We start from the raw sequence: 13,169 nt of genomic DNA on the forward strand, positions 1-13,169 counted from the left end.
ATACACACAGAGGTCTATGTTATGAACTCTTACACTCTTCCTGACATCCAAATGCATTGCTACAGTCAAAGGCAGACTAGGTTCATTCATCCCAGAGGCAATCACCTGCCCGCTTGGGGCTATATCATATTTTTTGTTCCTGGTGTGTTGTCGGGCCAAGAATATATTACTTATTTTGGCACTATCTTCCAACTCCAAACCAGCCATACATGCTTACAGTGCTGTAAAGTCATAATGATGCAATTGCAGTAGGGTGGTCAAATGCATACAAAGTGTGTATATAAAGTAAAATTAACTCAGTGCCTCTACAGCTCTGCTCATGTTGTAGCAGCTGCTTTTTCTGATTTCATAAAGTACACTCTCCTCCTTTATTTCTCCTCTTTGTTTTTCTGTCTGCTTATACCACCTATTTCTAATCAGTAGCCATAACCTAAAATTGAAATGGAACAATTGGATATGGTACAGGTGAAAGTAAAGTGTCAAAACATCAAAGTTTATACAAAAAATAAGTCACATAAGTCACTGATTTCCGCAGAAACCAAGACTACTTTCCTGCAAAATTCTTACCATAAAAAGGAGAATGTTCAACACAAGTCTTAACATGTATCAATACATTGCTTTCCAAATAGGATATTTTTCACTTTTTATTTTTGGTAAGGAGAACCAGCACACATATTTTAGAGGAGGTGTTTTTACAGAAGATACATCAAACTATAGCTGAACCAAAAACTACCATTCTGTTGCAGGATCTCTTCAGAAGTCCCATCAGTGGCTTGGATTCCCCTGTTGAACAGAAATGCTCCAACTCTGCTTTTGCACCAAACCAGAGCTGTTTGTTTCTGCCTTGGCCTCCACCTTGGGCCATCTCTGTATGAAAACAGACAGTTTTCACAGCACACACTCACAACTGAAGACTATTTCCATTGTCTCTCTCTATAAAAGAGTAATACCATCACCTCTCCTTTAGATCTGCACATGGAAGCGAAGAAAAAAATGCTTTTGTGACCTACAAAAGCCTTACTTGAAATAATTCTCTACGACTTGAGGCCTTTTGGAATGGAAGGGATATATTGTTTTGACTTGATTAAAGCTGAAAAGTTGATTTGACATCCTGTTGTCAAGGAAACCAATTCACACACAAAAGAAAACAGTTGTGATGGTATCATTCAGACTATTCAAGTGACCTTAGAAAGAAAAAAAAGGCTTCAGTTCCAAAGATTTGTATTCAACTCACTTCACCACTGTAGAAATAAAGATCATTGCTCTTTATGCTTATTGGAAAGCAGTTTTCAATCTGGAAAAAGCAAAATGCCACATCTTCTTTCAACTGCCAGATCCAATACTTTGCTGGGACCATACACACAAACACACCTATCATTTATTGCCTATTTCAAAGAACCACAGAAAGAATCACACAGAAGACATATAGGGAAGGAGAAGGAATTTCTTTAATTGACAGAAAGGTGATAAATACCCCCAGACACATACCACACCTACTGAAGAGCAGCTCCCAAGCCAGGTTTTAAAAGATCCTTCTTCAACTACAAATAAAGCTTACCTCAAGCACAGCAATGTTTGAGCCCAGCTTTGTTTTCCTGAGAGATATAAAAAACTAGCATTTATTCTCTGCCAGCTTCCTAGATCCCTCACAAATTTAAGTTTTTCATGCACACAATCAATGGCTATGTGTGAGTTATGCTCAAGCTGCTCACTCCTCCTACCTAGGGGATCCCAAGGAGGCAGAACTGTCCTGGCTGACCACTTCCACCATCATCCAGCTTTGCAGCCCATGCAAGTCTTGCAGAGGTTTCATCCCCTAACAGCTGTGGGTAGACTGGAAAAATGAAACTTTCTATCTATCCGCTCACAAACTGTAATTATACAACTCTTTCTCCGGTGACATAGCCTCTGCCTGGCCAAGTGATCAGACAGACTAAATAGCAACTTGTCTCGAACTCAGCTTAGAAAAAAATAGGCATGATATTAATAAGGAGGGAAATACACTGAGGAATGAATGCCAGTGTTCTTACATTATTGTCATTTAAGGGCATCACACCAAAGGTCACGGAGATAATAAGCCTCAGTCATTTTCCATTTGTTACACAACATACAAATTGCCACAGTGTTAATGAATATCTTTCTCCATTCCTGGCCAGCCAAGACGCTGTATTATTTCGTCTTAGACAAGTACCTAACCCTTGGAATTCATTATTTCCTTCACTTCATCCTTAGGGCTGAGCATAAATGCCACAAGGCGGCTGTGACTGGAGCATCAAATGCTTCGTATGCCTGAGTCTGACTTCTTTCTGATAGAGCTTTTTTTGCTGGAAGAGCATATAAAGCATATGTATGTAATTTATGATCAAACATGCACACACACATTCATACATGCTTACAAGTGTCTTAAACCCCTTGCAGAAGACAGAAAAAAATTTTGACATTGTCTGTACTTTGTAACTATTGCTTGATACTTATATATTGAAATAAAAATTATGCTAGAAACACCAACTGAGCACAACAATAGAAGCTACCATGAAATAAGTGCATTTCCACTTAAAATTATGACAACTGGAAAGTAGTTCTTGGAACAGAAATGACATTCACAGAAATGTGGAAGGGCTTGTATGAAGGGATATACTGCTTAAACTCTCTTTACTCCTAATAAACTGCTAAGATAGCACAGCTGAGCCATAGAGAGAGGAATGCCTCATTTCTAATCTGTACTTCATTGTATTTTAAGTTTAGGAATTTTGCATATATATAGATAGCAACAGCTGAACCAAATTCATACTATTTCATAAACTAGGTGAGGGTTTGGGGTTTTTTTTTAAATGTTAAATTATTTCCACTGTTCACCATAAGTATAAAGAATATGCAGATGAAAAGAGAATATTGAAGGCTAGTAGCTTTGTACAGTTCTGAAAAAGACTAAACTTTATGTGCCTAATTAAAATTAGAAAGAGAAGAATGAAGTCCAACACCAAATGCTGAACTAAAATAAGCCAAGATAACTTTCTGCACATAACCAAACCACCTCCACCTCTGTCCCCCCCACTGAAACACTGCAATCTGCAGTCCGATGAACATCTTACCTGGGCATTTTCTCCTCTCCCACCCAACAAACCCGAACAGCAAGAGCCAGAAAAGAAGAAAGCTGATGGCACTGTTAAGCTTACCCACAAACAGGTCCATACTCTGTTATGAGTTTTGTGTGGTTTTCCCAAAATCCCTGGATAAAAGAAAAATAACAAAGTATTTTAGAACAGTACTTAACAGAAACTCTATTATGCAGTGCTGCTAACACACCAAAGCTTTGAACCTCAACTAGGAGAACCATGCATGATGTTAACTCATAACCTCACCTTTCTCTCATTGTCCATCTCTGACAGTAGAGTCTAGAAATGACAACTGAAAAAAATCCCAACCCAAAAAAAGCCCTATTCATGGAAAGCCATGAAATATATTTTCATCAGGGTTTTACACTCCAAAGTATGTTACCATTTCATGATTTATTTTTTTAACTAATTTCACAGTTGGGATCCTGACTCATCATTTTTTTTCTGATATGTGTGTGGATAGAAAAACTGACAGAGAAATTAATAACCAAATAACTATATGACTTACTACACACAAGAGAAATACAGGAAACATGGAAAGGTTGTCTTGTTTTGGTTTTAATTCTCTTATTTAGAAAAAAAACCCCAAACCTGCAAAGTTGGAGTTTAGCACAAGGCAGTCACCTGGGACACTCTGCAGAATAGTAAGCAGATTTATTTTAACAAACTTTTAGAATTTTTACTGTGTTTCATTTTCATAACTGATGAAAATTGGTATCCATTTATATAAATAAACCTGCCACTATACTAAATTGTTAGCGTCCTAAATGAATTCAAATTGATTAATCTGAAAGAAGGTGTGTAAAACGTATCCCTAAAAGTTAATATAAAAAAAATCTCTTTTCACAAAACCTTGATATTTGAGAATCATACTGCATTGTGTTTGTAACTTGTCTATGGAAAAATAACACTTCTGACTGCATTAATCTGCATTTATATTAATTCAAGAAAGACTTGTGATTTATCTTCATTCTTCAGAGAAAATTCACTAACAAAGTAGAATACTTATGCCTCACATTGAATCTTTCTTATTTTTTTAATGACATACTGCAGAATATTAGCTAGAACAATATGAACTACTGTAAATACATTAACTGCAGACATAAATAAACAAGACTATGTAATGCGTGTATGCTTTGGGAGCATTTTACCACGCTAAGCAAAAGAAAATCTGGTAATCAAAAGTAGTTATCCTGCTTATCACCCAAATTAGCAAAGCGCTTGCCACCACCTACAGTCCTCCTCTTATAGAACCCTTCAATTGGTTTTCATTCTTAATACAGTTGTGGCTTTGTTGGGTTTTGTGGGGTTTTTTTTAATCCTAGACTTGCAATATCTACAGGACAATATGTCTCTAGCTTAAGGCAAGAACTTTAGGTTTTCCTTAAGCTACAGAAAGCTAAAACACTGCATGGTGTGTAACACACTAAAGATAAAATTATGAAAGAGGTAGTTTAGATGATTCCCTGAAAAAATATATATTCTCACCTGAAAAATACTTTACTACTAAGGTAAACAGAAAAGCCTCATCCATTAAGCACACAAAAACTAAGGTAGACAAAGCCTTTGTGATACCATAAATATATACCGCTAACTCAAAAAGGCTTTTATCTGCAGACACGAAGGGAGGGGGAAAAGGTATGCATGCATTCACACCGACCTGCATTTTGCTACAGTGGTACTTCAGAAGTAGCAGGATTTCAGCCTGCAATTGTTATGATTTCAGCATTACAAAGGTTGCTTGCTGCCTTCCCCTGCTGATGCAAGGGGAAATCTTAGGGCCAAATTCCCCCCAGCGCTATTCTCCAAGCAGCCACCTAAGACTGCGTAAAGCAGGCTCAGCCCATGGGTGCACTCTGACCGCTTTGCCTGGGAGAGCGACTCCAACCTGCGTAAACACAGCTGACAGATTTACAGCCGCGCTGAGGCACCAGCGCAACGCAGGGCACTGCTCGAGGTTACCGGGCACAGTCGGAACACCGGGGTGCAAAGCGCTGCTGTATCACAACGGTATCGGCTGCACAGGGCAGAGGGACATCCTGTCTTGTGAGACGACGCCGAATCAGGACTGGCCTCCAGCCTGCCTTCCTCCTGGCCTGAGTGTTCAGCGAGGACATCCCAAACTACAGCCTGAACCTCGCCTGCTAAGTTTTGCTTTGGATTGCGAGCACACACCTAGATATTGCACTTGCTCTATCCACCAGCTGCATTCCAGCGAGCCAGCAGGATATTAACACTTACAAGAAGCCTAGGCTTTAAATGATTCAGTGAAAAAGCCTTCCAGAAAGCCAGCTTCTTGGAAGCACTGCTCCTGGCTCACGACAGTAGAGGGGTCAGGCAGAACACATTTCAAATAAGGCCTGTTAACCAATAACTGGTTTTCCACCTCCACGTCTCCTAAATGATTGCGCTGGCTTAAAATTAACCACACTTAGTCTTTCTTCCCCAAAGTGAGATGTACAAGCCTGCAGGATGGGGGGAGGGAAGGTTGAAAAGAATCTGGGAGAGAATGTGAGAAATCATCCTCAGGAGTAAAAAGAGTGCTTGTTCTCTACGCTCCAGGACACTTTCTCATGTCCTGCACCGCTGCACACACATACACACCGCTGCCTGTCTCCGCTGTCCGCCCCCGGGACCCACTGCTGTCCTGTCCCCCTCCAGGGGCACGTACGGTGCGGTGAGCGCCCTGGGGCACGTCTCCTCAGGCTGCCTGGGAAATACAAGCAAACAGCACACGGGGAGCCCTGCCAGGCTGCGGTGACTGGAAGACAGGCAAGGCAGACGGAACACGTGCGCGCATCCCTAACAACCCAAGGCACGCCTTTCAGCTGGAGTCATAAGAAGGCATTTGTGTTTCTCCTTGATAGCCATGAGGAAGGCAAATGAACCTGTGATGGTCTCAGTACACAGTGAGGGGATACACCACATCCACATAGCTCTGCCAGTTTTGCAGCATCATCCCCGAACATGGCTTCCAGTAGACAGATACCTTGAAAACATCATCATCCTCCTCCTCCTCCTATGAGTCATGTTTGAAGCACAGCAAGTCTCTGAAGTGCTTTTGGTAACTTATTTACACTAGCTGAGGTCAGTCAGCTCTAAGGCTCATTACTGCAGGTTTGTCCAGGTTTATAATTGTATTTGTACTTAAGACTTACAGGATAACTAAGCACCTGCCCACCAGCAGCAACTGTTTTACAAGAAAAGAGAGGTAGAGACCTCTCTTTGACTCAGGATCACCCAGTGAGTAAACACGAGGAGAGGAAGCAAACTTAGAAATGGTGCCTGCTGACATGTACCCAGTGGCTTAAACAGCCTTAAGACAGCAGCTATAATGAAGCAATGTGGGGCTTAGGAAGGGGATAATCAGGAAAAAATGGAAACGTGTATTCTGATTTTTTAGGGAAACTGAAAATCAAAACAATGCATGGCATTATGAGACGACACCATGTGCATCAGGAGGAACTGCAGCACTTTACACAGTCACTCGTAACAATTAAGTGTAAAAGCATAGTCAGTAATGCTGTTCCAAGTCAGAAAAATCACTTGGCTTTTTCTTTGTTTGGAAGCTGCAGAATATGAATTGTCATCAACAACTCAGAAAAGGGTTGGAGCACGGGGGGAGTTGCTGCATGTGGCCCCTACAGTGAGGTAACCAGCCTGATGACAGCCCATTATCAAACAAGATAATGCAGGAGTATGAAAAGCTTCTTTCCCTGAAGAAAGCATATTTTACAGCATCTGGTACACCATGGAAACAGCAGCTCAAGTGGGCTGACTGCTGCACACCCAGAAGGCTTCTTTGTTTACATGGCTGGCGGTTGCCTCCCTACAGGGAATTTGCATTCTCCCCTTCCTCTGAGCACGTATCATCAGCCGCATCTGTGGGTAGAACCACTTGCAAGGCCAAATCCTGCTCTCAGGGGTACAGGTGCAACCCTTATGGAAGGGAACAAGATTTGGGTCTGCATCAGTCAGAGCCAAGTCTGGCCGTTGCCAACCATCTATCTTGAGATATCGAACATTGAGACTTCATCCTGAGCAGCACATACATGAAAGGGCTTTAGAAAGAACGCTGTTGGCTCAAGTATCCTCTTTCCTTTTTTCAATAGATTCTGTCACTGCAAGACAGATCCCTCGGCAATTTCCTCCTTGTTGCACATTCACCTTGCTAGTTCCTCACAGCAAGGAAAAATCTGCAGCAATGTCATCTTCCCTCCTTGCTGAAAATGGGTGTAGGCACTAAGCCAAAGTTTTCAGAAAGAGGCAATAGAATTGTGCGTTTTGATTTTTGGGGTGTCTAACATGAGACTTATCCAACCTGTTCTTATCAGTTGCTCAATACCTGCAGATCTCACGGCTGCAAATGGGGACTTAAGTGACCTGAAGCTTAAACTCAAGCTTAAAGTGATCCAGACTTCATGGAGGATGCTTTGCAACATTTCAGCTTGCTGCAGCTGGAAAACAAATCACACAGTTTACAAACTTAGCTGCAATCCCTAAGGGTCACTAGATAAAATGGTTTGAAGGGGGCCATATAGTCGGGATCCAGCAGATGCGTGCTCCTGACAGTAGCTCAAAATTTGGACTCCAAAAAGGTGACTCAGAAGGCATGAGGGTAGTCCTTGAATTCTGTAGTGTACTGAATGCTACAAAAGCTACTGAGCTGTGTGGAGAGCAATGTGGTGTGCCCAAAGTCCGTTGCAAGTGGGAAACATTACCCATGCAAGAACGGTCAAGGGAAAAAGGCTTCTTTTGTTGCCCCTTTCTGAAAAGCATCACACATTACCTGATGTCAGTCACTTACCAAAACAGCCTGGATTCAAATCTGTGACTCAGAAGCCAAAGATGCCACATCCCATCATTAGTCCCATATGCGCTCCACCCTCACCACCCTGCAGTCAGACATGATGTTCTGTTTCTCTGATATTAATAACCAAAGCATCATTGTTTGAGTGCACAACTCATATTAAGAGACAAAAATCTATACAGTTATTTATGGTACATAATGACAATGAATGCCATATATGGATCAGATTTTTAGTATTCAATGGGCTTCACAAGTCTTTTTTCCTTAGATCGCCTGGAAAAAAAACCCAACTGCTAATAACCTAGTACCCAAATTGATTATTTTTTTTTTAATACAAGCTAACATTTAATTAAAGCAACCTTGTATCAGACTGCAGCCCACTTTGAAGGAATGACCCCAGACTGTACATCATCTCCAGGAATAATCCTAGTGAAAACACTAGGATGCCAGCAGAAAAGAGGAGGAAAACAGCATGAACTTCTAACCAGCCTGATTCCAAGCCATGTACATAGTTTGTTTCCTTTGATCATTACCCTTAATGGCTGTCCTCTGTATGTAATTTGGTTTAATTTATGTGTATGCCATTTCAGATTTTAAAAAACACATATAGCCCTTCCAAATTTATTAAAAGCAGCCTTCCTACCCTTAATAGTTATTAAGAGAGGTTAGTGTTATGTAATTAAGTTAATCCTCATCTGTAAAGGCTAATTAACTAAACACTAATTGAATCTGCATATGAAAATTCGGACAATGTGTTCTCATTACACAATTACAAAAAATTACCTGAACTAAATACCAAAGAAATTTTTTTCCTTCTACCTTTTCAGGTCTTTAATAAAAACTAAGTGGGCAGGTTTATTTCTGTGTGGTGTGTTTGCCCTGGCTGTCTGGAACAAGGAGCTGTCACATCAGCATTTGGAGAAACTGGTCCTTCCCTAAAAGATGGTTGTTTTCCCTCTTGCATGAGGTCTCCCTTTCACTCTGCCCTTACCCCATGCCTTTCATCACCCTCTTCTTCTGCTGTCTGTCACCCACCCTGATCAGAGAAGGCAGAGGCTCTTGGGATCGAGTCATATCACCCAAAGGGCCAGATGGCATCAAGGTATCGCCTCAATGGATCATATCACCTAAAAGGATCAGGTGGCATAATATGATTCAGTCATGCCGATTCACCACCCCAAAACCTCCACGCAGCCAGCTCGAAGCCACCTGGGCAGTTTTGGCATTACAAAAGCAAGACGTGTTTTGGATCCTTTTCAGCCTTTGCTTGAGACATTTACAGTTTAGAACAGTCAGGTTTCCAAGAGGGAATTAAGAAAAGCACATCATCCTTTCTGGTATTTGCTGTCTCTCCCCGTTAACCAGGTTAATGGCTGATTCTAATAGGCTGGTAACTGAAGAGTCGGCGGGAGGGAGGGGAAGCCAAGCAAGTAAATACAGAATTGCGAGCCTGACCTCAATAGCATGCAAGATTCCCCAGTGTGTGGAACACACACAGTCCTCAGATTTTCTCACAAACCCCACCATATGTTTTTAACATTTGAGTCGTAAGCACCAGCGCTGTGTAAGTGGCATGGCTGGACGGAGCAGCTGCAGCCAGTTAACAGTCCCTCCTGCACCACTTCTGGCCCACCGGTAACAACTTGGCACCCTGCTTCACAGGGAAGTGGAATACATCCCGTGTTACCTTTCTTTGGGAAGATAATACATTTTCTAGGTGAGGAAGATGTACACAGACTTGAGTAATGCATTTGGTCTGGTGGCAGGCGAACAGTCATCACACCCAAAAGGATGAAGATCAGGCTAAAAATTGAGAGACAGTAAACATGCAAGCTGTAGGGAAATGAGCACGGACTGAGTTGAAAGAAAAAGTACAGGCATGAAAGAGGGAAGCCCACAGATTTCTCAAGGGTCAGTCTTTGGACAAACCTTGTTCAACGTTTTGAGGACTGACTGGCAGAGAAAGCAGACAGACTTTAGTGAAGTACATTCATGATTCTGGGTTGAAAGACAGATTCTTTCCTCAGCAGGCAGAGAGACTGAGATTGTCATATCAGAAGAACTGGATGACCTAAAGAACCTGAACAACTGCAACAGAGGAGAGTCTTCAGTTGAAAGCAAAGCTTCATGGCCTTAGAGTGACTATGGTAACCCCAAGAATTTCTGGAGTAGTAGATCATTGTTTGAAAATGACAGAGAAGGGAAAAACCTGGATGGACACATCAACCACAGGATAATGATGAAAAAGTATGACGGAAACTACAAATGTAGAATATCTGGGATATGCTTTCTCTGGAATGCTGCATGCAAATCTGATGAACCACATTCAAAAGGAATGAATTAAAAATGGAACGAGTGGAGAAAAGGGTTACACGGATCCTCAGGGACCAGAAGGCCTGTCTTACAAGTAGTAATTAGGAGAGTTCATTTTAGCAAACCAAAGGTTCATTTTACCAGACCAAAGGGAGGAGACATGCTTGCTGTCTATAAATGTACTGGGAGTAATCATCAGGGAGGGAAAAATATGTATTTAATGTAAAGGCCCACATTACTAAAAGATCAAATGAGTATAAACTGGCCATGGATAAATGTTGCTAGAAATTAGATGAAAGTTATTGACTATCAAAGTAGTAAGATTTTAGAACAGCCTCCTAGTCAGAATAGCAGGGCAAGAACCTCAAGGAGGGTTTTGAGGCACAGAATGTGATAAGATGTGGATACTCAGAAAAAAATGAAGTGTAGGATGAATAACCCTGCCCATCTATGCCAGTCCCTCAAGGTGTTACATAGCCACTTCCAGAGTAAGAGAGACTTTTCTTTAATGGAAAAGATTTACTGCGCTTTCACATGTGCACGCTGCATTCACACTTCTAGTTGATTTACCTTAACTTTCCAAAGCATTCCCACATAGATACGGCCTCAGACATTAATTTGGCATACTGCAGTGAGATTCTCGCTTTCTTTTTGTCTTTCTATTTTCAATCTCATTTCACTTTACAAACTTCATTTCCACAACATCTCTGGGATGGTGAGTGCCCATCTGTCACAGGTGAGGAGTTGGAAGTACACACGATTAAGCAATTTGCCAAATGCCACACAGAAGTCAATGGTACAGCCAGAGACAAGTTGCAGGTTTCTCAGTCCTCCTTCTTGGTATCTTACAAAACCATTCCTTCTCTGCTACAGAAACACAGACAGTATATGAGATAGGAATATCAACAAATTCGATCTATTTCTGAGCTTTCAGACATATCACGTGCCTGAGGCTTCGGAAAAAGGCAAGAAGAAAACAACCATACATACACAGTTAACTCTAAAATGCTTTAAATAGAGGGAGGTTTCTCCCTCACCCAACTGTTAGCTTAAGATTCAATTACTCTTATCATAATATGCATAGCTACAAATGTAATTAGTCATAAAATTAGCCAGACCCTCAAATTATTCCAGCTGCTGTATTCGACTCCCTGATTCTTGCAACGATGAATTCTCCAGACTGATTACACTGGCTAAAACAATATTTCTTTTTATCTATTTAGAAGTTGCCTGCCATTAGCTTAGACCTTGTTTATATCTGCTGTAGAGCTATAATTGCAACCTTACTATTTTTATTAGGACTATTGTCTAGATAACACTTAAACCTGCTAGGCCTTTATTTTACTTAATAGTAAATGTCACAGAAGACACCTATTCAGGCTTCTAGGAACCTTTATCAAAACCACAAAACATGTCATTATGAAGACATGTACAAAGAGAAATACAATTTGTGCAATGTGCGTGCATGAAAGGCTCCATATGAGGTCTTACAGACTCACTGCAATTTCTGATCCTGTGATAAACATATATTTATAATAAGTCAAGAAACTAGAAAAAAGAGAAAGGAATGATGGATTTTTTTTTTTTTTACTAGAGTATGTAATTTCCACTAAATCTCTTCTAAGTTGTCTTCTTTCCAAACTGAGTGCAATTCTCTCCTACACAATCTCTTCTTGCATGTAATTCCACTGGATTGCTAACCATCTTTGTTGCCTTTCTTAATATTACTACATCCTCAAATTACAACAGGAAAGCAGAGAATTACAGTGCTCTCTATAGGAGGGGATTCATTGTGCAAGAGAAGACCATTGCAGTGTGTATTTGCACTGTGTGCTCAATGTCTCTCAGATGGATTAGTGTAAGCATTCAGCACATCTTACTAATGGTGAATGAATTTTATTAGTTTTCTTTGCTGGCCTCCCTCAAGGGAAGCAAAGCTGTAATTGCATAATTTAAAGAAATGGAAACAACTTCTTGTAGGACGGAGAGACAGGCTAGCTAAATCTAAGGAAAATAAACATTTCAGGAGCACTCTGACAGCACAGCACTATTTTAAGGGGCAACGAATTGGCATTTGGAGAAATGACAGTTAACTTCTGTCCTAAGAAAGGGAGACAGGGACTTGTTTTTTTCTCCAAGAAATTTCTCCACTTCTGAAGAGTGTCCCCCTCCTCCTCAGATCCATCAACAGCAGATTCCTTCAGATTATGAAAATATCATTTTTAAGGATAAAGTAATTAAGGATTAAGTAATTAAGGATTAAGTAATTCCATTGTGTAATAGTCTCTCTTAGGTGCCAATGAGTGGCACCTAAGTCTGCTATTTCAAAGCATACTTTGAAATAAGTACTGGAAAAATTACATGTCCACATGCAAATCTTGCATCTTCACCTACAGAATTAGGATGAGAGTGTTTAAGCTTTCTTTTCTGATGCAAGCTCTGTGCTATCTCATATTGCTTTAACTCACCAGTGCCTAAGTGAATACTATTTAGACAGGTGGGTTTCAAGAAAACCTCAGCTTTAGGAAGCAACATTACTTATTCAGCGGGTGATATCATCTGGGCCTCCTCAGAGACATTTTCCTTGTACATTGCTAGGGGTCTCTACCATTGTTTATGAACTGATTATAAAAATCAATGCAAGTTAGTTATTTGTGACAACCAAGTTTGAAACTATGAAACGTACATCTGAAAAAACTAAAGGTTATCGCAAACTCCGTCTGTGTTCAGCTCTCAAATTTTCATCTTTTATTGTGATGACACTAAGACACAAACCAGTGCCCAAGTCAAAGCACTAGGCTGCACGCAGAGTACTCCATCAAGGGAAGAGACCTGGAAAGAGCATTACATGTCACAGACATTAATCATGCCACTTAATGCGTTACTGAAAGATATTAGGACTATTTCTGTATTTTAACATAGCTGGACAA

At 40.7% G+C, this 13,169-nt stretch overlaps 1 protein-coding gene across 2 annotated transcripts in view; it reads right to left on the reverse strand.

Moving 5' to 3' along the window:
* The window catches only part of TBXAS1 (thromboxane A synthase 1), a 250,302-nt gene that overhangs the window by 152,884 nt on the left and 84,249 nt on the right, over nucleotides 1-13,169 (reverse strand). The window contains exons 1-2 of one of the 2 annotated variants that reach the window (XM_054838380.1): nucleotides 4,777-4,797; nucleotides 3,177-3,229 (exon numbers count right to left, since the gene is read on the reverse strand). In XM_054838380.1, the coding sequence (XP_054694355.1) occupies nucleotides 3,177-3,229; nucleotides 4,777-4,782 (59 nt within the window). In that variant the 5' untranslated portion in view covers nucleotides 4,783-4,797. Of the gene's footprint in view, nucleotides 1-3,176; nucleotides 3,230-4,776; nucleotides 4,798-13,169 lie in introns of those variants that run through there. The other variant, XM_054838288.1, reaches the window with a different exon arrangement.

This window comes from Grus americana, chromosome 1, assembly GCF_028858705.1.
Source record: "Grus americana isolate bGruAme1 chromosome 1, bGruAme1.mat, whole genome shotgun sequence".
In the NCBI taxonomy this organism is placed as follows: domain Eukaryota; kingdom Metazoa; phylum Chordata; class Aves; order Gruiformes; family Gruidae; genus Grus; species Grus americana.